Source organism: Canis lupus, chromosome 35 (assembly GCF_003254725.2).
Source record: "Canis lupus dingo isolate Sandy chromosome 35, ASM325472v2, whole genome shotgun sequence".
NCBI lineage: Eukaryota > Metazoa > Chordata > Mammalia > Carnivora > Canidae > Canis > Canis lupus.
Window position 1 is genome coordinate 7,276,995 of NC_064277.1, and position 23,124 is coordinate 7,300,118.

Consider the following 23,124-nt stretch of genomic DNA (forward strand, 5'->3'; position numbering starts at 1 on the left):
AGTCCGCGTCTTCTCCATTGGGAAATAAGATGGATCTTTTAATTAACCTACACATGGGGCACTTGAAAAGTTGTCGCTCTTCTGTTAGCAACACATTCAACGAGACTCAAGGAGTGAGGCAGAAGGTGAGTAGTTCTCATTTCTTCTCTGAATCCATGTAATCTCCATTAATGACTCCACATTTTGTTTTTGGTCTAACTTCCGGAATGGCCTCATACCAAATCCCCAGGGGAAGAGACAGTCTTCTGAGTCAGTCTCCATACCAGGAATGGATGGGAAAGTAGTAGACCTGTTTTGTGAATTCATCTTCTATTTTATTGATAATCCTCCAGTGACTGTCCTTCTACAGAATTATCTGAGCACCATCTATGATGGTTTTCTATAAATTCTTAGAAGTAAGATATTAATGAAGGCTTTTGATACAATTGTCCTCCAGGAAGAGTCATCCCAGCCCTAAATACCTCCGAAGCATAGGGAAAGGTCCGCTCATGTCTTCCTCGCGGCTGAAGACTTGGCGGGTTTCAGTGATGACGTAGGGTTGGAACATTGACACTTTTTCTCTCTCTTTTTTCCCTTGTCTCTGCCTGCCTCTCTTCCTATGGGTACCTGAGAAAATACTCAGCCTGTATGACTGTGGCCTGAGTCAAGAAGGAGTGCTAGCTCTGGGAAGAAAAGGTTTATTTCCACTCTCACATGACTGTCCGTCCATCCATCTATCCGTCCATCTTTCCATCCATCCACCCATTTCACATTATATACTTCCGGCCAAGTGTGGCCCCGCATGTCAGGCATTTCGGGATGAACAAGATCCATAAGGTCACTGTCTCCTCGTCCTTCTGTGTTTGAGAAAGTGGCATGGGTAGTGACAAGCCCAGCATTTCCCCCGCACAGGTAGAGTTGACCCAAGTCCAGGCTCTGGTCCCTTCCTGGTGGTTCAGAGACCGCAGGTAGAATGAGCCATAGGGTGTGACCAGTAGCACCTCCATCCCTGCATGGAAGTGGGGAGACTCTGCAGGCAAGCGGTGCACATATACCTGACCTGAGCCATTCTCATCTACTTCCCGTGTCCTCCGCGGTTCCTCAGGGCACTGGCTTAGGGTTTGTGAGGGCGGTCTGGGCCAGAGGGAATATGGAAAGACAGCACATTGAAAACACTAAAGTGTCTGGGGAGAGAGAGTGGATCATCCTTACCTGTGAGTGGACGGGGAAGGCTGCGCGCGGGAACCCAGAGAGGAGTCCCTTCCACACTAGCACCGAGTTCCAGGACAGATTAGCCACAGCCGGACGCCGACAGGGGTGCCAGATTGTTTCATTATGGAATGGTTAGTTATCACATTAGCTGCTAATTTTATCTGTCAGCTCAGGAAGTCTGCTCCTTCCACCCGCACAGCCGCAGTAACTGGATTCACAGTCCTCCAGCAGGGCTGCTCTCTTTTCTGTTGGGTTTGGTTGTCAAAATTAAATCTGAGCCCAGAGATTTATTTCTCCCAGACCATTGTGGATTCTGTAGATCTGCATTCGGGTCTGCAGCGTGCCACTGCCAAGCCTCAGAGAAGGTTTGGATTCCGGTTCGTGATAAACCCTGGACCCAGTGCCAGATAGCCCAGGGAGCTACTCAGTATGTCTAGTGTCTACGTCAAAGTGAACGCAAGGTGGTTTGGGTTTTGGGTTTTTTTTTTTTTTTTTAAGATTTTATTTATTTAGGCGAGAGAGAGCACGAGTGAGGGGGAATGGTAGAGGGAGCGGGAGAAGCAGACTCTGCTGAGCAGGGAGCCGGATGTGGGATTTGATCCCAGGACCCTGGGATCATGACCTGAGCCAAAGGTCAACCTCAACCGACTGAGCCTCCCAGGCTCCCCCACAAGATAGTTTTTTAAAACAGCCTCAGGAGGCTGGCCACATGGATGCCTGCCTTTTTAACATTTATTGACATCTCACTGATGAATCTTTCTTTAAAAAAATTATTTTTACTGAATTATTCTTACTGTTCTAATAATTTAACAAAAATACTCCTGAGACTCAGCTTGGGCCCAGGTAGGAGACATCCCTCATTATTATAGTGAGTGTTCTTCTTTTGTTATGAATACTTTCGTTTTTGGTGTCTCTGTCCGATGGTTCTCAGCCAGCTCCATTCTGACCAGAGCCAGAAGGGCCAAGAAGGGGTGGCTTCATGCACATCACACCCCTGCGAGCTTGGAAGTGCATGGGTGCCCGGATGAGACTGTCCAGCGCTTTTTAACTGTCCCTGGGCTAATTAACTTTCTTAGACTTTGTATCTGTAATTTCTTTTAATTTGGGGTTGAAAAAACATGTAGCATCTCATCCTCAGACCCAGTGCCACGGTTTAGAAAAGCATCTGTACTGCTTACAATGAGGCCTGCTAGACTTTGCAGAGGAGATGGAACCCCCATGCACACGACATCCAAGACGTCCTCATGCATTTGCTCCACCCTGCCTGCTTTATGGTGCCATTTGTTTTATAGTCTTTAGGGTGACTTGTATTTTCATCATGTCTCATGAGCCAGCCACAAGGGTGTTTCCTCTCTGTTAACCTTGGGGTTAACCCCCCCCTTTTTTTTTAAATCAACTTCTGTAGCATAGTGGCTTACAGCATGGGCTGTAGGGGCAGCTGGCCTGAGTTTTACTCCTTGATCTGCTGCTTAACGGTTCTCTCATTTGGGACAGGGCACTTGCCTCTGTACCTGTTTCCTCATCCAGAAAATGGGATCTCTAACAGTGGTTGTGAAAAAAAACTGACGTTTCCAAGTGTGAAGTTTCGCTCCTAATAAGTGTTCGAGGATGGGTATGATTTGCAAAGAACAAAAAGCACATTCAAATGAGTACAAACTAGTAAAAAGAGGTCTTGTTGAAAGAAGCCTGAGGGTCCAGCCTTAGAGGTGGTACCATCCCCTCCCTCGGGCTTCCTGGTCTTGCACTTCTATGCCCCTGGTGTCTTCCACAGGCTGCATTCTTGTGGCTGGGACTTACCAAGGTGCTCAGCACAAGCCTAGGGCTACAGGAGCTTTCTTTCTTTTTTAAAGATTTTTTAAATTATTCATTTGAGAGCAAGAACATGAGCCGGGGGAGAGGCAGAGAGAGGGGGAAGCCCCATGCGAGGCTCCATCCCAGGACCCTGAGATCATAACCTGAGCCCAAGGCAGACGCTTAACCAACTGAGCCGCCCAGGCACCCCTACATGAACTTTCCATTCAGGTATTCATGATCACCTCAGGGGTTGACTTAGTCACCCCAAACCTAAGTACATATGAGCAACTCCCGGGTTGCTTATGAAACAAGTAGATTTCTGGGGTACAACCCCATCCCCTGCCCCCAGTTGGATTCAGCATGTCATGAGTCTGATTTAGAAACCCATAGTTCAGAAAAGCTGTCCAGATGATTCTGCTGAGCAGCAGAAAACCCACTGATCTCCATCTCTAAGCACCTCGGTTTCAGATTCCTGGGAGAGGTGTCCAAGCCTTGATCCTGTTGGTTTTGGGGATGAGGACACAGACCGCAGTGCTTAGGGTCTCTGTGGGTAAGGAGGCACGTCCAGGGCAACTCTCTCTAAGAGTGAGTTAGAAAGAGGAGCCATAGCCTGCGGCTAGTGAAAGAACTCGTTCTTTTCCATAAAAAAAGGTAAAAATCTATTGCTTGAAGGAAGCCTGTCCCACATGTTTTAAGGGAACGTAAAATGAGCCACTTCGCCAAGTTGTGAGCTGGTTCTTTTGTCACCCTCTGTGGAAGTCTTTATTTTGGGTCGTCGTTCCCTGTCCCAGTTTGGAGAAGGGCAGCATTCTTATTCTTATTCATGGCTTAAGAGTGGTGTCAGGCAGGTGCAGGCAGCAAGTAAGAGGGTCATGTTGATGTCTGTTGGGTGCACAGCTGGGCACTGAAGTCTTGCACTGTTGGGAGGGTGGGGTTTTGTTAGGAAAACTGTGCTTGAGGCCCTCAACGAGACCAGGTTAGAAAATCAGTGACCGGAGCCACCTCGGGGAGAAATATTCCATTTTCAGCTCTGCAGAGACTTGATCCTTGATTTTTTTTGTCATCGTTGCTGATTAATGAAATGATGTTTAATAAAAACACTAATATTTATTGAGTACTTCTCCTGTACCAGGCACTGTTCCAGTGCTTTACGTGTGTTAATTGATTTAGTCCTCATCACACAATGCACTGTGGTAGGTGCTGTTACTTTTCCCATTTTATACATGAGGAAACAGGACAGGACCGTGACTTACCCAAGCTCATTCCCAGACAGGCTCTGGAGCCCATGCTTTCAGCTGATTTATTGCTGTGGCTCTTGAGACACCTGTCATCAGAATAAGAGGCACGGGCGTAACTGTGAGTTGAACTTGATTTTGCCTTGTATTGTGTCTTTTCAGGAAACGAAAGAGGAGAAGTCTTCCTATAACTGTCCCCTGTGTGAAAAGATTTGCACTACACAGCATCAGCTAACTATGCACATCCGTCAGGTTTGCTGCCAATTTTATATTTCTGCTTGAAATCGTTCTTCATTAAGAGAGGGTGATTTGAAAAAAAAAAAAAAAAAAAGAGAGGGTGATTTGATCTTAGCAGATGAATTATGTCTGTGCTCAATTTGGATTGAATATTTTAATAATCTTGAGGGGTGGTTTTTTTCTTTATTTTTTTTTTAATTTTTATTTTTTTAAGGGGTGGTTTTGAAATCTGTGAGAGATTCCCAGGTCAACACAGAATACCTTTTCATACTTTAGCAAACATCTTGCTAACTGACCTCACAGAACAGAAGACCTTTCCTCACGTGTGACTTGTCAGTTTGAACCAAGTCTCTTCACAGTGACAGTGAGATTGTAGATGAAGATCCCTATCCTTTATATTGCTATAAACTTAGGTCCTGCAGCAGAGAATTTGTTTGGGATTTCTTTTGGCTTCTATATTAGGACATTTACCTCTCTCCCGTGCCTGCTATGGTAGATTCGTGACAATGTATGGATGAATCTAGAACAACGAAGGATTGACTATGTGTATTTGGAATGGGAATGGATGAATTTTTGTTTTAATTTTTGTTTTCATCGTGTTACATCATGTAAATGCCCTCCTTAATCTCCACCCTCTATTTCCCTCCATTCTTCCTCGCTCCATAACCATCAGCTTGTTCTCTAGAGTCGAGTCTGTTTTTCTATTTGTCTCTCTCTCTCTCTTTTTTTTCCCCTTTGCCATTTGTTTTGTTTCTTAAATTCCACATATGAGTGAGAAGGTTTGACAGTATTAAAATCATGAGTAAATAACATCATTTACTAGCTTGGATTTGGCTAGAAATGTTCCTTTTAACATGTGTCAGAGGCCAGATCTCTAAACTGTGCAGGTTTCAATTCTCTTTCTGACAGCAGGCCTGAGTCAGCAAACTGGAAGAGTGGACATGGCCTTAATGGGAAGACCCTATTTCACGGTAGTTTCGTAGTGGAGGGTTCTTCTCGTGTTAACATATGTGGTCAGTTAATTCTCTGTGTGTCTCTCAGAAAGGCCTGCGAAGACTCCACCTCTCTCTGAGCCTTGCACAAGTGTTGTTCAAAACTGGAACCCGAAAGTGGAAGGAGATCATACAAAATAGTTATTTGCCTGTGTTCCTGACAGATTTTTGACTCCTGGGAAGATATTTAAAAAAGAAACATTAAAATATCAGAGAAGCAGTACTGGGGCTTTTTGTTGTTGTTGTTTGGGTTTTTTTGTTTGTTTTTATAAAGCTCTGAATTTGCATTTTATAATAGCCAAGTTTTGACCGATCTTCTTAAGTGACCACTGTGATGATTGCTTTCCACAGCATAACACAGACACTGGAGGGGCCGACCATTCGTGCAGCATCTGCGGGAAGTCGCTGAGCTCGGCCAGCTCCCTGGACCGCCACATGCTGGTGCACTCTGGCGAGAGGCCGTACAAGTGCACCGTGTGTGGCCAGTCCTTTACCACCAATGGGAACATGCACAGGTGGGTGAGGACGGCCTTTGCCTGGTAGCTGGGATCTGCAGGTTGACAAAGTAGAGTGGCCTCTGAGCCACCAGGGGACTTGCCTAGAGGTTCAAGAGCTCTTGGGATCTGTGGGCTGTGTGAAGTCGGAGATGGCTTTGGTTGCTCATCTCTCCGGTGAATTGGACATGTCTAGCCATGGAAAACTGAAGTACCTGGGTGAGGTCTTTGGCCTTTGGGGATCTTCAGGATGAAACACAGAGTCCTTTCCCCTCTGCCAATTGGAGCTTCTTTGTTTGGGTACCAGGGGTGGGCAGCTTATCAGATGTAGAGGAAGCCCTGAGGAGTAGCATAGTAACCCTTGCCTCTGAAACACTATTTGCATATGCCTACCAGATTCCCTGCAGCTCTTCTCCTTGCGAAAAATTTCTGGGGCCTTTGAATAAATAGTTAGGTGGCCTGGTCTTGGGAACTTCAGGATAAGATAGAATACAATGAAGAAAAAGAAGATCTGATAAGTGTCAGGAATTTACTTCCTGAGGGAGAAAGCAGCTCACTCAGAAGTGGGAGAGAGCCCGGTGGTGGGCATATTAAAATTTGGGGGGGACAAATGAGTAGGAAATATACTTTGTAGAAAAATTACATAGGTTTGGAGGGTTTAGAGCAAAAAGGCTTTTTTTTTTAAATGCTTGTTTTATTTTTCCCACATTTTATTTTATTTTATTTTATTCTTAAGATTTTATTTATTTATTCATGAGAGAGAGAGAAGAGAGGCAGGGACACAGGCAGAGGGAGAAGCAGGCTCCATGCAGGGAGCCCGATGTGGGACTCGATCCCAGATCCTGGGATCATGCCCTGAGCCAAAGGCAGATGCTCAACCACTGAGCCACCAGGCATCCCTTCCCACAAACATTTTAAGGAGCATCAGGACTCTAGGGAAGATGTTTTAAAGAGACTCAGAAAATTTCAACTTCTCGGAAAATCAGACTATTTTTATTTTTCCATATTCCCTTCCAGGTGAATTTTTAAAATTGACCAACTTTTTTTTTTCTTTTTTACACATTTGTTTCAAAAGAAAACTTGATGTAATTATTGTGAAATTGACACTTTACTATCTAGCAACACTACAATGAGGTGGGCCGGTTTATTCCACCTAAAACCATTTTGTGGACCACTGACGGATACCTGGGACACAGGGGTATAGTGGCGAATCTGGGCTCTCGGAATTAGGCCCCTAACGGCAGACCTCAGCTCCGCCACTTGTAAGTTCTCCGTTCTTGAGCAAGTTACTTAACCTTTGTGCTTCGTTTTCCTCTCCACCGAAACGAGGTTTTTAAGTAGCGTCCACGTCATTGCAGAGGGCTGAGGGTTAGGGGATAATGAGTTTTGCACACAGTCGAGGCACCCGGTAAGCACTCAGTAAACGTTATCTGTCACTACTGTTTGCATTTCTAAGTAATGCCGCAATAATCCTAAGCCTGTGGATTTCTCAGTCTGAACTCCTGGGAGTGCGGTATGGTGCGACTTGAGGAAAGATACCAGCGTGTTAGAGATGTTTTTACGAAATATTTTACTTTTTTTTTCTTTGCATGTAAATTTCGGGCCTCTTTGCCCCTCACCTCCTCCCAGGAGCGTTTTTTTGAGCACAAAGAAGGAAGTGAATAAATGCCATCACTGTGGCTTAATACCGTATTTTACACCCTAGCTTTTTGCTTTTTTTTTTTTTTCCCCCAGCATGATCAGCCTGGTTGTATCATTTTGCCTTCTGTTGCCATTTTGTTTTGATTTTGTTTTATTTTTATTTGTGCTCCCCCCCCACACACACACCTTTCAAGAAGTCCTTTGTCCCTTACATACTTGCCCTCTCAAAATCTGGTCCTGGAGGCCTATTCTCTTCTTGGATGGTTTCCCTGCTTTCTCTTCCTGAGACCCATGCTCAGTGGAACTTCCCATGAACCAGCCCTAAATTGGGAGGGGGCAGGGGGGCGCACTAGTGTGATGTACCCTCCTTGGGGCTGCTTTGGACCTAAGCACTCATTGCTTAAGATCCTCTGTGAGACATCCCTGGTCTTGAGCTAGTCACTCCTGATTGGGGACATTGCCATTTTGGGAGAGCCTCTGTGATCGAATATGACACATGTCAAGCATATCTGTAAAGGTCATAGTCATCCTTCTACAGTGATGTATCAGACAATGCATCTTATTAATACTCAAAGCTAAAGCCGTGGTGTATATGCATCAGGCACTGGGCTTGATACTTGACTTTTTTTTTTATTTTTTTGCACCTTTATGTGATATAATTCATATGCCCTATGTTTCACCCATTTGAAGTGTACACAGTTCAATGGGTTTTAGTATATGCACAGAGTCCTGCAGCTGTCAGTGCTAACAGTCAATGTGAGGTCATTTTCATCACCCCAAAAAGAAACCCCATACCCATCAAGCAGTCACTTCTCATTACTTCCTACCCTCCAAGCCCTTGGAAAATACAAATCTACTTCCTGTCTCTGGATCTGCCTGTTCTCATCTGTGGTCTTTCGTGACTCATTTCTTTACTTACCATTACGTTTTCAAGATGCATCTGTATTGTAGCAGTATCAGTACCCCATTCTTTTTTATTGTCAAATAATAGTCCATTGTATGGATCTGCCATATTTTATTTATCTCTTCATCAATTGGTGGGCATTTGGGTCCTTTCCACTCCTTGGCTGTTAATGCAAAATGCTCCTGTGTATATTCTTCTCCATCTTTCAGTGTGGGCACATGTTTTCATTTCTCTTGGGTAGATACTTCAGAGTGGAACAGCTGGGTCATGTGGTAGCTCCGTGTTGAACATTCTGAGGACCTGCCAGACTGTTTTCCAAAGCGGCTGCATCATCTTACATTCCCACCAGCAGCATATGAGGGTTCCAGTTTTTCCACGTCCTTGCCAACACCTGCTACCGCCTGTCTTTTTCATGACAGTCATCCTGTTAGGTGTGAAGTGGAATCCCATGAGCTTTATCATTGTAGTTCTTACATGTAAGTCTGTGATCTGTGTGAGTTAATATTTAGGTATAGTGTAAGGAAAGGGTCCAAGTTCAATCTTCTGTACTTTGTTGAAAAGACTTTTCTTTCCCCCTTTGAACTGTCCGGCCACTCTTGTCAAAATTCAGTTGACCATAAATGTAAGGATTTATTTATCTACTGTGTTCTAGTCCATTGATCTATATGTCTGTCTGCCTTTCAGGCCTAGCATTGTATTGACTACTATAGCTTTTTGGCTAAGTTTTGAAATTGGGAGGTGTCAGTCCTCCAACTGAGGTCTTTTTCAAGATTATTTTGGCTACTCTGATTTGCTTGCATTTCCATATGATTTTTAGGATCAGCTTGTCAATTTCTGCAAAAAAGATAGCTGGTATAATTATAGACATTATAAAGTACATAGATCAACTTGGGGGTATTGCCACCTTACCAGTATTGAATCTTTGGACATGGGGTATTCATTTATATCCATTACATCTTAATGGATTTCTTTTGTGTGTGTGTGTGTTTAAAGTTTTTTTTTTAAGATTTTATTTATTTATTCATAGAAACACACACACACACACAGAGAAAGAGGCAGAGACACAGGCAGAGGGAGAAGCGGGCTCCATGCAGGGAGCCTGATGTGGGACCCGATCCTGGGTCTCCAAGATCATGCCCTGGACTGAAGGTGGCGCTAAACTGCTGAGCCACCTGGGCTGCCCCCTTTTGTTAAAGATTTTATGTATTTATTCATGAGAGACACATAGAAGCAAAGACATAGGCAGAGGGAGAAGTAGGCTCCCTATGGGGAGCCTGATATGGGACTTGATCCCAGGACCCCGAGATCATGAGCTAAAGGCAGACGTTCAACCACTGAGCCACCCAGGTGCACTGAACTGTGTTTTCAAAGTGTAAGTTTTATATTTCTTTATTTTAAAGGCTTTTATTTTCTTAAAGATTTTATTTATTTATTTGAGAGACAGCACATAAGCCAGAGGAGGGGCAGAGAAGCAGACTCCTCACTGAACAGGGAGCCTGATGCAGGACTCAGTCCCAGGACTCTGGGATCATGACCTGAGCTGAAGGCAGACACTTAACCGACTGAGCCACCTAGATGCCCTATTTATTTCTTTTTAGGGGGGGGTGGCAAGCGACTTTTTAAAGATTTATTTATTAATTTATCTATTTGAGAGAAAGAGTGGGGGGAGGAGCAGGGGGAGAGGCAGAGAAAGTCTCAAACAGACCCCCTACTGAGCATGGAGCCCAAAGTGGGGCTTGATCCCATGACCCTGAAATCATGACCTGAGTCAAAATTAAAAGTTGGACACTCAACTAACTGAGCCACCTAGGTACCCCAAATTTTTCATTTATTTTGTTAATTTATTCCTAAACATCTTACTCTTGTGGTATTGGAAGCAGAGGTGTTTTTGGACTGTTCATTGCTGGTGTATAGAAATACAATTCGCATTGTGAACCAACCTTGTTTCCTGCAGCCTTGCAGACCTGTTTATTCATTCTAGCAGTTATTTTGTGGATTCCTTAGGAGTTTTCTGTATACATGATCATGCCATCTGCAAACAGACAGTTGTGCTTCTTCCTTTGAAACTAATCTGGCTGCCTTTTATTTATTTTTCCTGCCTGTGAGCCCTGGCCAGCCCCCTCCAGCACAGTGTTAAGTGGAAGTGAAGAAAACAGACACCCTGGTCTTATTTTTGATGTTAGGGAGAAAGCATTCAGTCTTTCCCCATTAAGTATGATGCTAGTTATGGGTTTTTCATAAATGCCCTTTATCAGTTTGAGGAAGTTCTTTTTAATCCCAGTCTACTGTTCATTTTCATCAAGAAAGGGGGTCAGCTTGCGTCAAACACTTTTTGGGCATTTATCGAGATGGTCCGGTTGGTTTTGTCCTGTCTTCCATTCTGTTTTGGACCTTAAACGAACCTCATTCCTGGGATGGATCCCGTTTGGTCACATTATACAGTCATCTTCAGATGTTGATGGGCGTGGTTAGCTAGTATTTCATTAAAGAATTTGTCTACATTCAGAAGAGTTACTGGTCTGCCATTTTCTTGTTGAGTCCTCGCCTGGTTTTCATGCCAGCCTCGCAGAGTGAGTCGGGAGGTATTCCATCCACCTCTGTATTTTTTTTAGAAGAGTTTGTTGGTGCTGATTCTTCTTTATGTATCTAGTAGAATTCACCAACAAAACCACCTTGGCTTCTTTTTCTGAGAAGTTTTCAGATCACTAAATCAACCTCTTGTGATAAGTCTGTTCACATTTCTGTTTCTTCCTGAGTTCCTTTCAGTCATTTGTGTCTGTTCTAGGAATTTGGCCATTTTATGCAAATTATCTAATTGGTTGGCTTCCAGGTTATTCATAGTTTCCCCTTCTTGTCTTTTCTGTCTGCACGGGGAGTAGCGATGTACTCTCTTTCATTCCTGATATTAATAATTTGAGTCTTCTTTATTTTTTTCCTTAGGCGGTCTAGCTAGACTTGATTTGTCAATTTTATTGGTATTTCCAGAGAAACAGTTTTTCGTTTTGTAGGTTTTCCCCTGTTGGCTTTTCTGCTATTTCATTAATTTCCCACTCCGCACATTATTATTTCCCTCCTTCTACTTGCTTTAGGATTAGCTTGCTGCTCTTTCTCCAGTGTTTTAAGACAGAAAGTGAGGATATTGGATTGAGAACTTCTTTTGTAGGTGTTTACAGCTACAAGTCTCTCCTTAGGCATTTGCTTTAGTTGTATCCTATAAATTTTTGTATGTTAAATGTTCTCATTCATTCACCTCAAAGTATTTTCTAGTCTCCAGTGTGATTTCTTTGCCCATTGGTTATTTTGGACTGTATTGTTCAGTTTCTGTGTATTTGTGAATTCCCAAATTTCTTGCTGCTGTTGATTTTCAATATCATTCCATTGTAGTTGGAGAACATACTTTGTATGGTTTCAATCCTTTGAAATTTATGGAGGCTTGTTTTATGGCCTAGCATATGGTCCATCCTGGAGGACGTCCCACGTCTGTTTGAGAAGAACGTGTGTTCTGCTGCTGTTGGTTGGCATGTTGTATAGAGGTGCTCTTAGGTTGAGCTGGTTTATACATTGTTCACATTTCCTACTTCCTTATTGATCTCCACTTACTTTTAGGTGCTCTACCTGTAAGGTTTGTGGGATTATTATCCCATTTTGCAGATGAGGAAACTTGCTTAGGATCAAAGTAACAGATAAGGCCAAGATTTGAATGTCAGTTGTTGGGCTTAGAGACCATGCCTTTAACTACTGTCTGAGAAATAAAATTGGTAAAATGCTCATGTCATTTTGTATGTTAGAAAAAGCGTCCTTTCACACCTCCCCCACCCACCACCCCCGAAACAATTCCATGTTGTTGTAGAGCATTGCAGTTGACCCTTGAACAATGCCAGGGGTTGGGGCACCTACTGCCCTAAAATCACATAAAGCTTTTGGCTCCCCTAAAATTTAACTGCCTACTGTTGACTGGAAGCCTTACCAACACATAAACATATGTTGATTAACATATATTTTGTATGTTGTGTTATATACTGTGTTTTTAAAATAAAGTAAGCTATAGGAAAAGATGTTGTTAAGAAAATCATAAGGAAAATACATTTACAATACTTTACTGTATCAAAAAAAAAAAATCTATGTACAAGTGGACCTGTGTAGTTCACACCCATGTTGTTCAAAGGTCAGCTATATTTTCAACGTTAAAAGTATTACCGCCAGCTTACTAGCACGGTACACTCTATTTGGTGAGCATGGAATAGCTTTTTATTAGATTTGCGATGGTGTTGTTTAGGTATACGTGGATAGATTTAGAAAAGATCTTTAGCTTTTTATAGCACAGCCCCTTGATACCTTCCTAAGGTACATTTCTTATTTGTGAACAGTGGATATTGGAGTTGTTTATAAATTCTTATTTACAATTTTTTTTTTTTTTATAAGCAGGCCTTAGGGATGTTTGTGCTAATTTTGGGATTTTAGCACCAACTGAAACTGATTTTACATGTTGTGAGTCCCTCTTGATTTGGAGAAGACAACTAATTGTTTCAGGCCCAGTTCTAGTCTGAATTCTGCAGAACTTTGCAGGAATCTCTTAATTTGTCTATAGTATAACAAAATGGCATAGTAAAACCTCCCTGAGGATTTATGCTGAAATGCAGTAATGTTTGTGGAAGCATTCCAGAGGATAACAGTGTACCATGAAAATGTCTCAGGTGGAGGTATTTCTAAGTTTGTATTGTTAGAGCCAAAAGCACCCTTACGATCATCAGTGAGCTGTGTGCCACTCCTAGCTGTGTGACCCTGGAGAAGTTGGGGTTTTTTAAAAACTAGTTATTATTTTTTAAAGATTTTATTTATTTATATGAGAGAGAGAGAGCATGAGTGGAGGGGGAGGAGCCAGGTGGAGAGGAGACGCAGACTCCCCACTAACCAGGGAGCCTGCTGCTGGGCTGGATCCCAGGACTCCAGGATCATGACCTGAGCTGAAGGCAGATGCTTAACTGACTGAGCCACCCAGGCGCCCCTAGAGAAGTTGTTTGACCCCTTGTGTCTCTGTTCATCTATAGAAAGAAGTGATACCTGACCAGTGTTAGGGCAGCATTGTGGGGATTCATGAACGAGTACATGAATGAAACACTTAGGAGAATGTTTGTGAAATCAGTGGTCACCAGTATTGCTGTTGCATGTGCCACGGAGGGACCGTATACCAAGTAAACATTCCTGTAATACCAGAAAACAAATCAAGAACTTGCTTTGATTTTTGTTTTCTTTTTTGCTGTACTTAATCTAGTTTGTTCATTCTTTCTTATCCTTCCTTCCTTCCTTCCTTCCGATTCCATTTATTTATTTATTCATGGGAGACACAGAGAGAGAGAGAGGGAGAAGCAGGCTCCACGCAGGGAGCTGGATGCAGGACTCAATCCCAGGACCACAGAATCACAACCTGAGCCAAAGGCAGACGTCCAACCACTGAGCCACCCAGACATCTCTAAATCTAGTGATTTAAATAACAATTTGAGGGATCCCTGGGTGGCGCAGCGGTTTGGCGCCTGCCTTTGGCCCAGGGCATGATCCTGGAGACCCGGGATCGAATCCCACGTTGGGCTCCCGGTGCATGGAGCCTGCTTCTCCCTCTGCCTGTGTCTCTGCCTCTCTCTCTCTCTCTGTGACTACCATAAATAAAAATAAATAAATAAATAAAAAATTAAAAAAAAATAAATAACAATTTGATTATTTGAGCTTATTACAGTACATTTCCTTGGCCTTTTCTGTAGAAAATCGTAAATAATGAGTTAAAAAGAGCATTTAGTTTTTGGTAATCATTCATGATCATTTCCACCTTCATTTGTTGGTGAAACTGTACTTTAAAAAAAAAATAAGGGATCCCTGGGTGGCGCAGCGGTTTGGCGCCTGCCTTTGGCCCAGGGCGCGATCCTGGAGACCCGGGATCGAATCCCACATCGGGCTCCCGGTGCATGGAGCCTGCTTCTCCCTCTGCCTGTGTCTCTGCCTCTCTCTCTCTCTGTGACTATCATAAATAAATAAAAAAAAAATTATAAAAATGTGAACACACTTACAAAAATGTGCTAGGGAGAATGGAGTTAGATTTATTTGTCCCAGCGGATCTGTTCCAGAACCTGAGACTCAAACGGTGAGCTGTGATCTCTCCTAAGCACATACCTGTGTTTCATTAATCAGGGGCCAATGGGGCCCTGGGACATGTGTGTGCAGGAACTAAAAAGAACAGTGAAAATCCAAGTTCTGGTGAGCTGCATCCTCACTCGGTTTTCAGAGCATGGAAGGAAGTCCATCGACTGTGAGTTTGTTATCCAGAACCGAAGTTCTCTTCTTCTTCCTTTCTCGTTTTCCTTCAGCTTCTCTTGCTTCCCAAGGATCAAGGAGGGGCCAGGAGCTCACCAGTGGGGTGATCAGAGACCCTCTGGCCTGCATTTCCCCATGCGCTCTGGGCACACACGCCACCCCCACATGCCCTGTTCTGTCTTGTTGACAATCTGTTCCAGGCCTCCCTTCTCTCCCCCGAGGTGTGCAGATTCAGTAGGACCCTGCTAGGACGTGATTCCCTGTGCTAGGGCTTTCTAGAGCCATTTTGCCAAGGCTTGATCCTACAAGGCCAGTCTGATGCACAATGTCAGTTAGGACACACGGGTCACCTTTCCTGGGCCTCCTGCTCCCCCCACCTCCCCTGCTGCTCTGAAGGGCATCTGCATGTGCAGAGGTGATGTGGATCTCCAGTGTGCACAGTCTTCCAGATAAGCCCTGCCTTCCTGGTATTTACTGTTGAGCAGCGTGCTGCAGGGAGCCCATGTGGGCTCCCCCCCAGACTCTTGCTGCAACACTCAGAAGTCCTCAGTGTACATCTTGCAACCCAGACCCCAGGAACTAGATCTTTTTCAGTTTCAGGTGGTTCTTAACTGCCATCCAGGCACTCTGTCGTCACCCACTTCGTGAAGCAACCCTCTCCCTTTCCTTTGGCTACACTAGTCATTTCATGAGGATGCACCAGTTATCTCTGTTTATGAGGCTAGCCAGTCTTTCTGTAGAGTTTCTTTTATCTTAGTTTTAGGGAGAAGACCCTTAACACCCCCAAGCAAAAAGGCTTTCTCGATCTATTATCAGATCTCGTGGAGTTGTTCGAGCTGCCACTTCCCTGTTTGCGGACTCTCGTGTTTTTGAGGTTTGGAAATCCTTCATCCCAAACCATTCTAACCACAGCCGAGTTCCCGGGCAGAATAATAGGCTGTATCGAGTGCAAAACATGTATCACGGAAACATCACCGTGGCTCCAGCTTTTAACTTCCCAGAACTCTTTTATCAGTTGCTCCCATGTTGAAAATTTGGATTGAGCGGTGCTTGTCTTCCAAAACAAACTTGGGAAACTGAGCCAGAAGCACGCCTGTTGGGAGAGCTCAATGTAGGAAAAAGGGCACTGAGCTTCGCAATTTGCAAAACTTTCCAGAAAGCGCCAAACTTCATAGCTGTGAAGAAGTGATGATATTTGAAAGAGAAGAGTGAAATGGATCTCCTTTGGAAGAAATCCTACCTCTGAAATGGGTGTTTCTCATTTGCCAGACCATAATTGCCTTGGGAAAATAGGAAATTAATTTCCACTTTGCTCCTCATTTTACAAACTATAGACCTTTAAGCTACAAAGAGAGCTCGTGGAGTATGTGTTACGTTACAGACACGCTGAAGACCCCGGCAGGAGCAGGCTTTCCTAACTGGCTTCTCCAAAGAGCAGGGCTGTGTTCTCCTTTCGCCGTGTCGTGGAAGGGCGAACAGGAGGCAGGGAAATCCCTGGAACATCATCTAGTTGTTTTGGCACAGGCTTTCTTTCCTGCTGCAACAGGCATGACTTTTTCTGTTGCTAAGAACAGGAGACATAGACTGTGAGGATGCCGCTGGATAATGGACAGTCTTCAGGAACAGAGGCTTATGTGTTCCTATTATGCTGGAAGAAAACGTTCACTGCACAGAAATGTGACCTGCTCCATGACAAATGAGCCCGTGGAGGCTCTGAATTTAGCACACTACTCTCAGATGCTTAGGCGGGGCCAGCCCTTGGCATGCACAAGTGAACTTGGGTATCTGAACAGGTGGCCAGCATTTGAGGACAGAAGGAGCAGAGGTAGGACAGTGTCTTGGAAGGGGACAGTCACTTCTTTACCCTCAGAGCCCAGCAGGGGAAGGGCCCTGTGAACCTCTCTCACAGTGATAATGAGTTTCTAGCTATTTCTCTAGAGTGGAGGTGGACGCTCAGAGGCTCATCAGTTAGTCACACCTGCAACAATTCTTAACCACCAGGTACGCGCTTCCCTGACATTCCTACGAAGGAAGGAAGATGTCAGGTGACGCGGGAAGAAAGAATTTCTAGGATAAAAATCCATGGGTCACCCCACTCAGGACTCTGTAAATTTTTTTCTATTTAAAAGAAGGAAATGGGGCAGCTGGGTGGCTCAGTCAGTTGAGCATCCAACTCTTGATTTCAGCTCGAGTTGTGATCCTGGGATTGTGGGATAGAGCCCGGAGTTGAGCTCCACACTGGGGGTGGGGCCTGCTTAAGATTCTCTCTCTGCCTCTCCCCCTTCTCTAAAATAAATTGATAGACAGAAGGAAAAAGTGATTATATAATGACATTTCAGTTCTCTAAAACTATTTTTCCCTTGAGAGGAAGACAAATCAGAAGAAGATCTCTTTCGGGGATGCTCAGAAATCTTAACACATTCAGTTCCACTTAGAAGATGACAGATGTTCTGTGACCACATGTGCAGCTGTCTACACGGATAGTCGAGGGGTTTGTGGAGATTTTAATGATATGTACGCAGTCAGTGTAAGGGAATGTACGAAGCATGCTGGACAGAGGAACCTCATGTTTGGTGGTGTTCGGTGAATACCTGGCGGTTTCATGATGCTGGGACTGGGGTATTGAGGCAGTTTTCATCTGTCTTCGTGCTGTCTGTACTGAAATAGACATACTTCGACTATCATCTAGAAAGCTTTTCTTTACCCCGGCTGCAACTTTTTTCTTTTCAACTAGAAAAAAACCATCATGTAACAATACTTCATTCCCTGATCATGCGTCTTAACGTACTTTGCCTTCTCCTTGAGAGTCCACATCATTAAGAAGCTCAGAATTTTCCCCTCGAGAGTCAACATTCACAAATCTATGTATCACAGCAAATTGTCTGACTTCCCTGTGTCTCCCCGTAGCATTATTAAGCTTTCACCAACTGAGTTTATTGTTTGATTATATTTAAATGCTTTTAGCCCTCTCTTTACATCTCATTGGCTGAAAGTGAAAACTGTATGCCTTTACTTTAAATACCGTAGTGGTTTGTACAAAAGTGGCCTCTCTGTGTGTCCTCTGAGAGCTCTTCCTTCCTCTCTGGCTGATGCCGATAAAGGATGCTCCGCAGAATGGGAGAGAGAGCCTCCGTTTCTTCATCTTTAATGGGCAACGTTCCTCTCTCAAGAGTTTGTTATCATGAGTAGTAAATGCTGTAATATATACCCAAGCCCTTGGCTCACATAAGTGTTGGACAAATTGTGGTTCCCTTCCTTTCTCTTCTCCCTTAGGAAACTTAAACCCCCAATTCCTTCTGTGTGTTCATAAGCATGCGTGTTTACAAAACCAAGAAAAGAGGCCGTGACCTTGAGCCAGGAGGGTACTGTAAAGCCACCATCTAAGAACCTGACAGCCTGAGAGGGCTATTTTGTGGAGCAGCTGTGTGCCAAACGCCTGAATTTTCTTTTCTGAATTGTGCAGATCCTCATTATTATTTGAACACTTCTTTTGAGGGGGTTGCTTGTTTTGAGCAGGTTTTCTGTTTTTCATGTGGATTTGCATTTATACTATTTGATGAGAGTCTGTGGTTCTTTTCAGAATTCTTACTTTTACATTTTAGAAATCTGCAAATAGCAGAAAGCTACCACTACGAGAAAAAGAACAGGTCAGAGTGATTTGTCACAGAATTTTATTTTTCAGATAAAGGTAAGGAAATGATAAAGCTGAAAGTCGGTCCATTTCAATTGACAGTCTCTCGTGAAGCCTGTTTTACGTTTGACTGACATTCTTTGAAACGTTCTCCCTTCTACTTTGTGTTTGTTTTTTCTTTTCTAATACCCCTTAACAATGAGCATAGCTTATTTTTTTGAAAGGATATTTGAAAAATGTACTCGCGGCTGGTGCTCACTTTTTATTCAGCATTTATTTCCTGAGGACCAGGTCAGGTTTGGTTATGCCAGAGAGAGCTTGCTCATAAGTCTCTCGAGTATGGGGATGCAAAAGCCTCCTTCATCCTGTCACTGTTTCTCAAATTTATGATCTGTTTCGTAATTGAGTAGTTTAGTATCATTCAGCCAGCTGGATGCTCATGTTCATAATTTAGGCTTTCTTCTATTTTGGCAGAGGTGGTATTTGTTTTTGGAGATTTGAGCAGATGCAAAAGATGGTTCTTTGGATGAAGGCACTGCGGTCTTTTTGACATATCTCGTTGAAATATTTTGAAAGCTCGGTTGCACCAGGTAAAACTGGTGAATGGCATCAAATTCTGGAGTATCCATGCTTGCCCACACTTGAACGGCCTGGCAATTGTGAGAGCTAGAAATTAGGTCACAGAAGGTAAGGTATGTGTTTGCTGGGGGTAGGATGAGGAGTGGAGGGCCCACCTCTGCCACAGACCTCCACACGTACCCTTCTCTCCCACCCTGCCCTCTGCTGCTGTCCTGATGACTACGAACAGATCCTGAGTGTGTCCCACCTAGTTACGATGTCAGAGTAGCAGAGTGAGGAGGCAGGAGCAGAGCGAGCCTGACTGCCAGCTTTAGATCACAAACTTAAACCCGCAGGTCTGCACACCTCGTGCTTTATACCTTGCATTTTTCTGCCTTTGTTTAAATATTCAACCTGTCCAACCTGTTTGGGCTGAACAAGCCGGTGCTAGCAAACATCGAAACGTGCCCACTCACTGTCAACGTTTTTCTGATTTGTTAAGGAAGGTGATTAGCAGCAAATTCTGCACCTACCGCCCCTCCAACTAAAAAGTGAACAAGAAGCACAGAAATCTCAGCATAGGTATTTATCACACTGAATCCCCACTCACCTGCCCTTGGGCGTGTGTGTGTGTGTGTGTGTGTGTGTGCACGCACGCACGTGTGCCCAAGGGCCTTTCTCCTCTGCTGCGTTCAGGGCTTGGGGTTGATGGAGAGCTCGTTGGTCTTCAGTGGGGAGCGATTCTGTATTTCCTTACACCAGAGATTCAGTTGCATAATAGGTATTGGTGTGTAGTGTCAGCACTGAAGTCTTATTCATCGTGCTTATATAACCCAGCTCACTCAGGAGGACTGTCACGGTTTTACAGGTCAGGAAACACAGGTCTATGATGTTACGGGTTCAGCTAAGATTGGAAGCAAATCTTGGACCTTTCTTCCCTCGGTTCCTGCTCAGAGAGCAGCATGCCACTGTCCCTTGCAGCACATGGTTCAGTTATTTGGGTTACGTCTGACAGGCAGAGGCCCGTGTGTACCATGTTCATCCCATTTGAGGTGCAGGTGATTGTGGATGGCTGCTGTCACAGAGAAGGGGCTCTCTTGCCTACCTGTGTTTATTAGCAAGTGATCGTTCTCTTTGGATTCATTTATGTTCATTTCTTTTTCCCCTCACGACATGATCTCGGTAGCCCTTGCCTCCTCAGCTGTTTCTCCCTGAAGAATACAGTCTGGTGTCCCAAAGTGGTGGTGACTCCTCTGCGCCATGCCCCGTCTCTGCACCCACGGCCCACACCTTCCATTTCCCGCTGTGGCATGTGGTGGGCCATCACCAACAGCCCAGCCTAAGCATTTCCTGTTCCTCTTTTGGAAGAGGCTGAGGAGTAGCCAGCAGTGAGTTGGCACTACCTTCTTGTGGAGATAGGCATCTCTTCCTCCTCTGCAAAAAGAAAAAAAGGATTCAGTAGCGAGGTGCTGGGTCTTGAAGAAAGAAAACTAAAGCTCTAACTCCCTTCGAGGACGAAATGAAAAACGGGTCTGAGTGACCACGTTTCAAGTCTACCATGACAGGTCGGACTGAGCATTGACTGAGCATTGGCTAGACGTAGATTTGTAGCCTTTTGCTGCAGAAATGCATTCTCTGCAGGGGGCGGTGGAGGTGGTGGTGATTGCTTCTCTCAGAGGTAATGGCTCTGCACTTCTGGAATGTCAGCTTCACCTATTGCTGTAGATACGGGAGTCTCTCCTGAGATTGAGACCTTGGGCTGTCTGGAAGGGTTGAAGACATGGAGGAGTGGTTAGCCCAGAGAAGGAGAAGAATCCATGACAACATGGTGGCTGGCCTGAAAGATCTAAGCGACTCCCAGGTCTACCTACATTTCCCGGATTCACACAGGCACGGCCCAGGCAGGCCAGTTTTAGCTCTGCGTGAATGAGGGCTCTCTCTGGGTGAGAGAGGTCAACACATTCAACCTCTGAGGCCCTTTGTTTGTTTTTTAGGAATCAGTGATTTTGTATGGCAATATGTACGGTGTGTCTCTGTGGGTATTATACACAGGGATTGGGGAGCCAAATAATTTAAGGAGAGTGTTATATAACAAATTATTTTAGCAAAACAAGGACAGGCAAAGGAAAGAAAAAAATACAAGAGGGTTTAAGGTGTCTGGATTCAAAGGACCTGTTTAGAAACAGGGTCCAGAATAAAGATCTTGCAAAGGTTGATATTTATTGACATGGGCCAACTGCCAAGCTCCCCTACACTGTATTTGAACGTCAGGAGAGGAGGAAGGAGCTTTAGAATGAGCAGTGAAGGGCCCTCTTTTTCTAAGTAAACCATCAATAACTGGAGAATGTACCTTGATTCTGTTGTGAAGTCTGCAGCTTCCAGTGTCAGTATGGAAGGTGGGGAAAAGGAATGTAGTGGCCAGAAGGCTCCTTTCTGAAGGATGGCTGGGAGGTGGGGGACATTGAAGAAACATCCCTCAGGCACCAGAACCCAGCTCCCCAGCTCTGTTCGTATGAGGGTTTTTGAGAGCAGGATGGAGAAAGAAGTGCGTCCTCTACCACTTCAGGGGAACCAGAGACAGCAGAGCAGAAATCAGGGGTCAACCAGAGCTCTGCCCCTGAGTCAGAGCTGGGGAGCAGCTCTGGGCAGAAGAGCAGGGGAGGTGGAAAGTTCAAAGGCAGTGGCCATGAGCAGTGTGAACCTGAACCCCTAGTTCACCTTACTTTCAGTTACGATTCCTTAACTTTGCATACTGTTCTGATTTATGCCAGTACGGGCACCAGCAACGTGCCAGGCTGCGGTCCACGGGGGGAGAGGGGTTCTGCACCCTTGGGATGTACTCTCCCCTGCTGCAGGGGAAGAGAAAAGCTGCCAGTGGGATGTGGTCTTTAAGGGCACCACGCTCATCTTTTTGCCTGAGGGGAGGCGGACGCGGTTGGAGTGAGCTTCCTGTAAGGACTCAGGGACAAACCTCCCTCTGTTGTAGCCTCCGTGGGGGTGTCGGGTGGGGGGTGGGGGTGCAGCATCCAGGCCCTTCAGCAAGAGCATCCCAGGAGCGCTGGGAGCAGCCTGCAGTAGGGGTTCCCACAGCCAGCCTGAGGACAGCGGGGGAAACGCCTTTCTGAGGCACACACCTCATAGTAGGCTGCCTTCTAGAGTTTTCTGAGAGTGCTTAAGGCTGCTCACCTCCAGCATCGTCAGACCTTCCTCCACACCCAGGCACAGCTGGCGTGACCTGCCTTCTGGATCAGCATGACTGAATCTGAACAACACCCGAATTACTAGAAGGTGGCTCTGAGCTCAGAGGTGGAACCACACCGGGAGTCTCATGATTGATGCCTCGCCAGCCTCTCCCCAGCCCCTTGCCCACCTCTGTCTTCACTCCCTGCCCCTCGGGTGCTGGCACATGACTGGACGGACCTGCAGGCGTCACTCACGGCTCTCCACCCTTAAACTCCCACCCTGTACATCTGTTACAGAGACATACAGTATGAATCTTTCTGGAAGCTACCTTTTCTTTGGCCCAGAATGTAGGTTGCGGAGTTGGGAAGCTTGTTAATCTGATTCGTTCGCTCCTTTGGCTATCACAAGGCACTGTTGGAAGAGCAAAGTGAGCACCGGTAGGAATGGGGATAGATCTATAATCAGGCTGCAGAAACCTGTTTGAGCCTGTTGACTTAAGTTTGGCACACACACACACGCGCACACACACACACACACACACACACACACCAAGCAGGGCTGAGTGCTGTTTGTGTATAGTTTCTGTCCCGTGTACTGAAAAAGTGACCTTCCTTATAATGCCATTCCCTCAGGATCAGATAATTCAGCTCCTGAGTTAACAAAACCTATGAAGAAATTAAGCAGGAGGAGTTAGCAAATACCAGAAGGGTCTAGATCTTGCCTGAACTTTGACCTTCTCACGTAAATGAAGTAAATTAGCTGTCGAAGAGCGTGAAGTGTTTGAGACCGTCCACGAGGACACCTTCCACGGGGTGATCCTTTAAACTTGTTGAGTTATCCCAAGGACTTGACCCCCAATATAATTTTAAGAAAGTCAAATTTTGTCACTACTTTGGTTATGGATTTGCACCCAATAAACGTGCAGGGTCCACTGATACAATGGCAGTGTGAGCCTGGGAGG

At 44.8% G+C, this 23,124-nt stretch overlaps 1 protein-coding gene across 1 annotated transcript in view; it reads left to right on the forward strand.

Annotated features, from left to right (window-relative positions):
* The window catches only part of RREB1 (ras responsive element binding protein 1), a 176,092-nt gene that overhangs the window by 107,925 nt on the left and 45,043 nt on the right, over positions 1 to 23,124 (forward strand). The window contains 2 exon segments of the mRNA XM_049106052.1: positions 4,383 to 4,472; positions 5,801 to 5,964. Coding sequence (XP_048962009.1) covers positions 4,383 to 4,472; positions 5,801 to 5,964 — 254 coding nt within the window.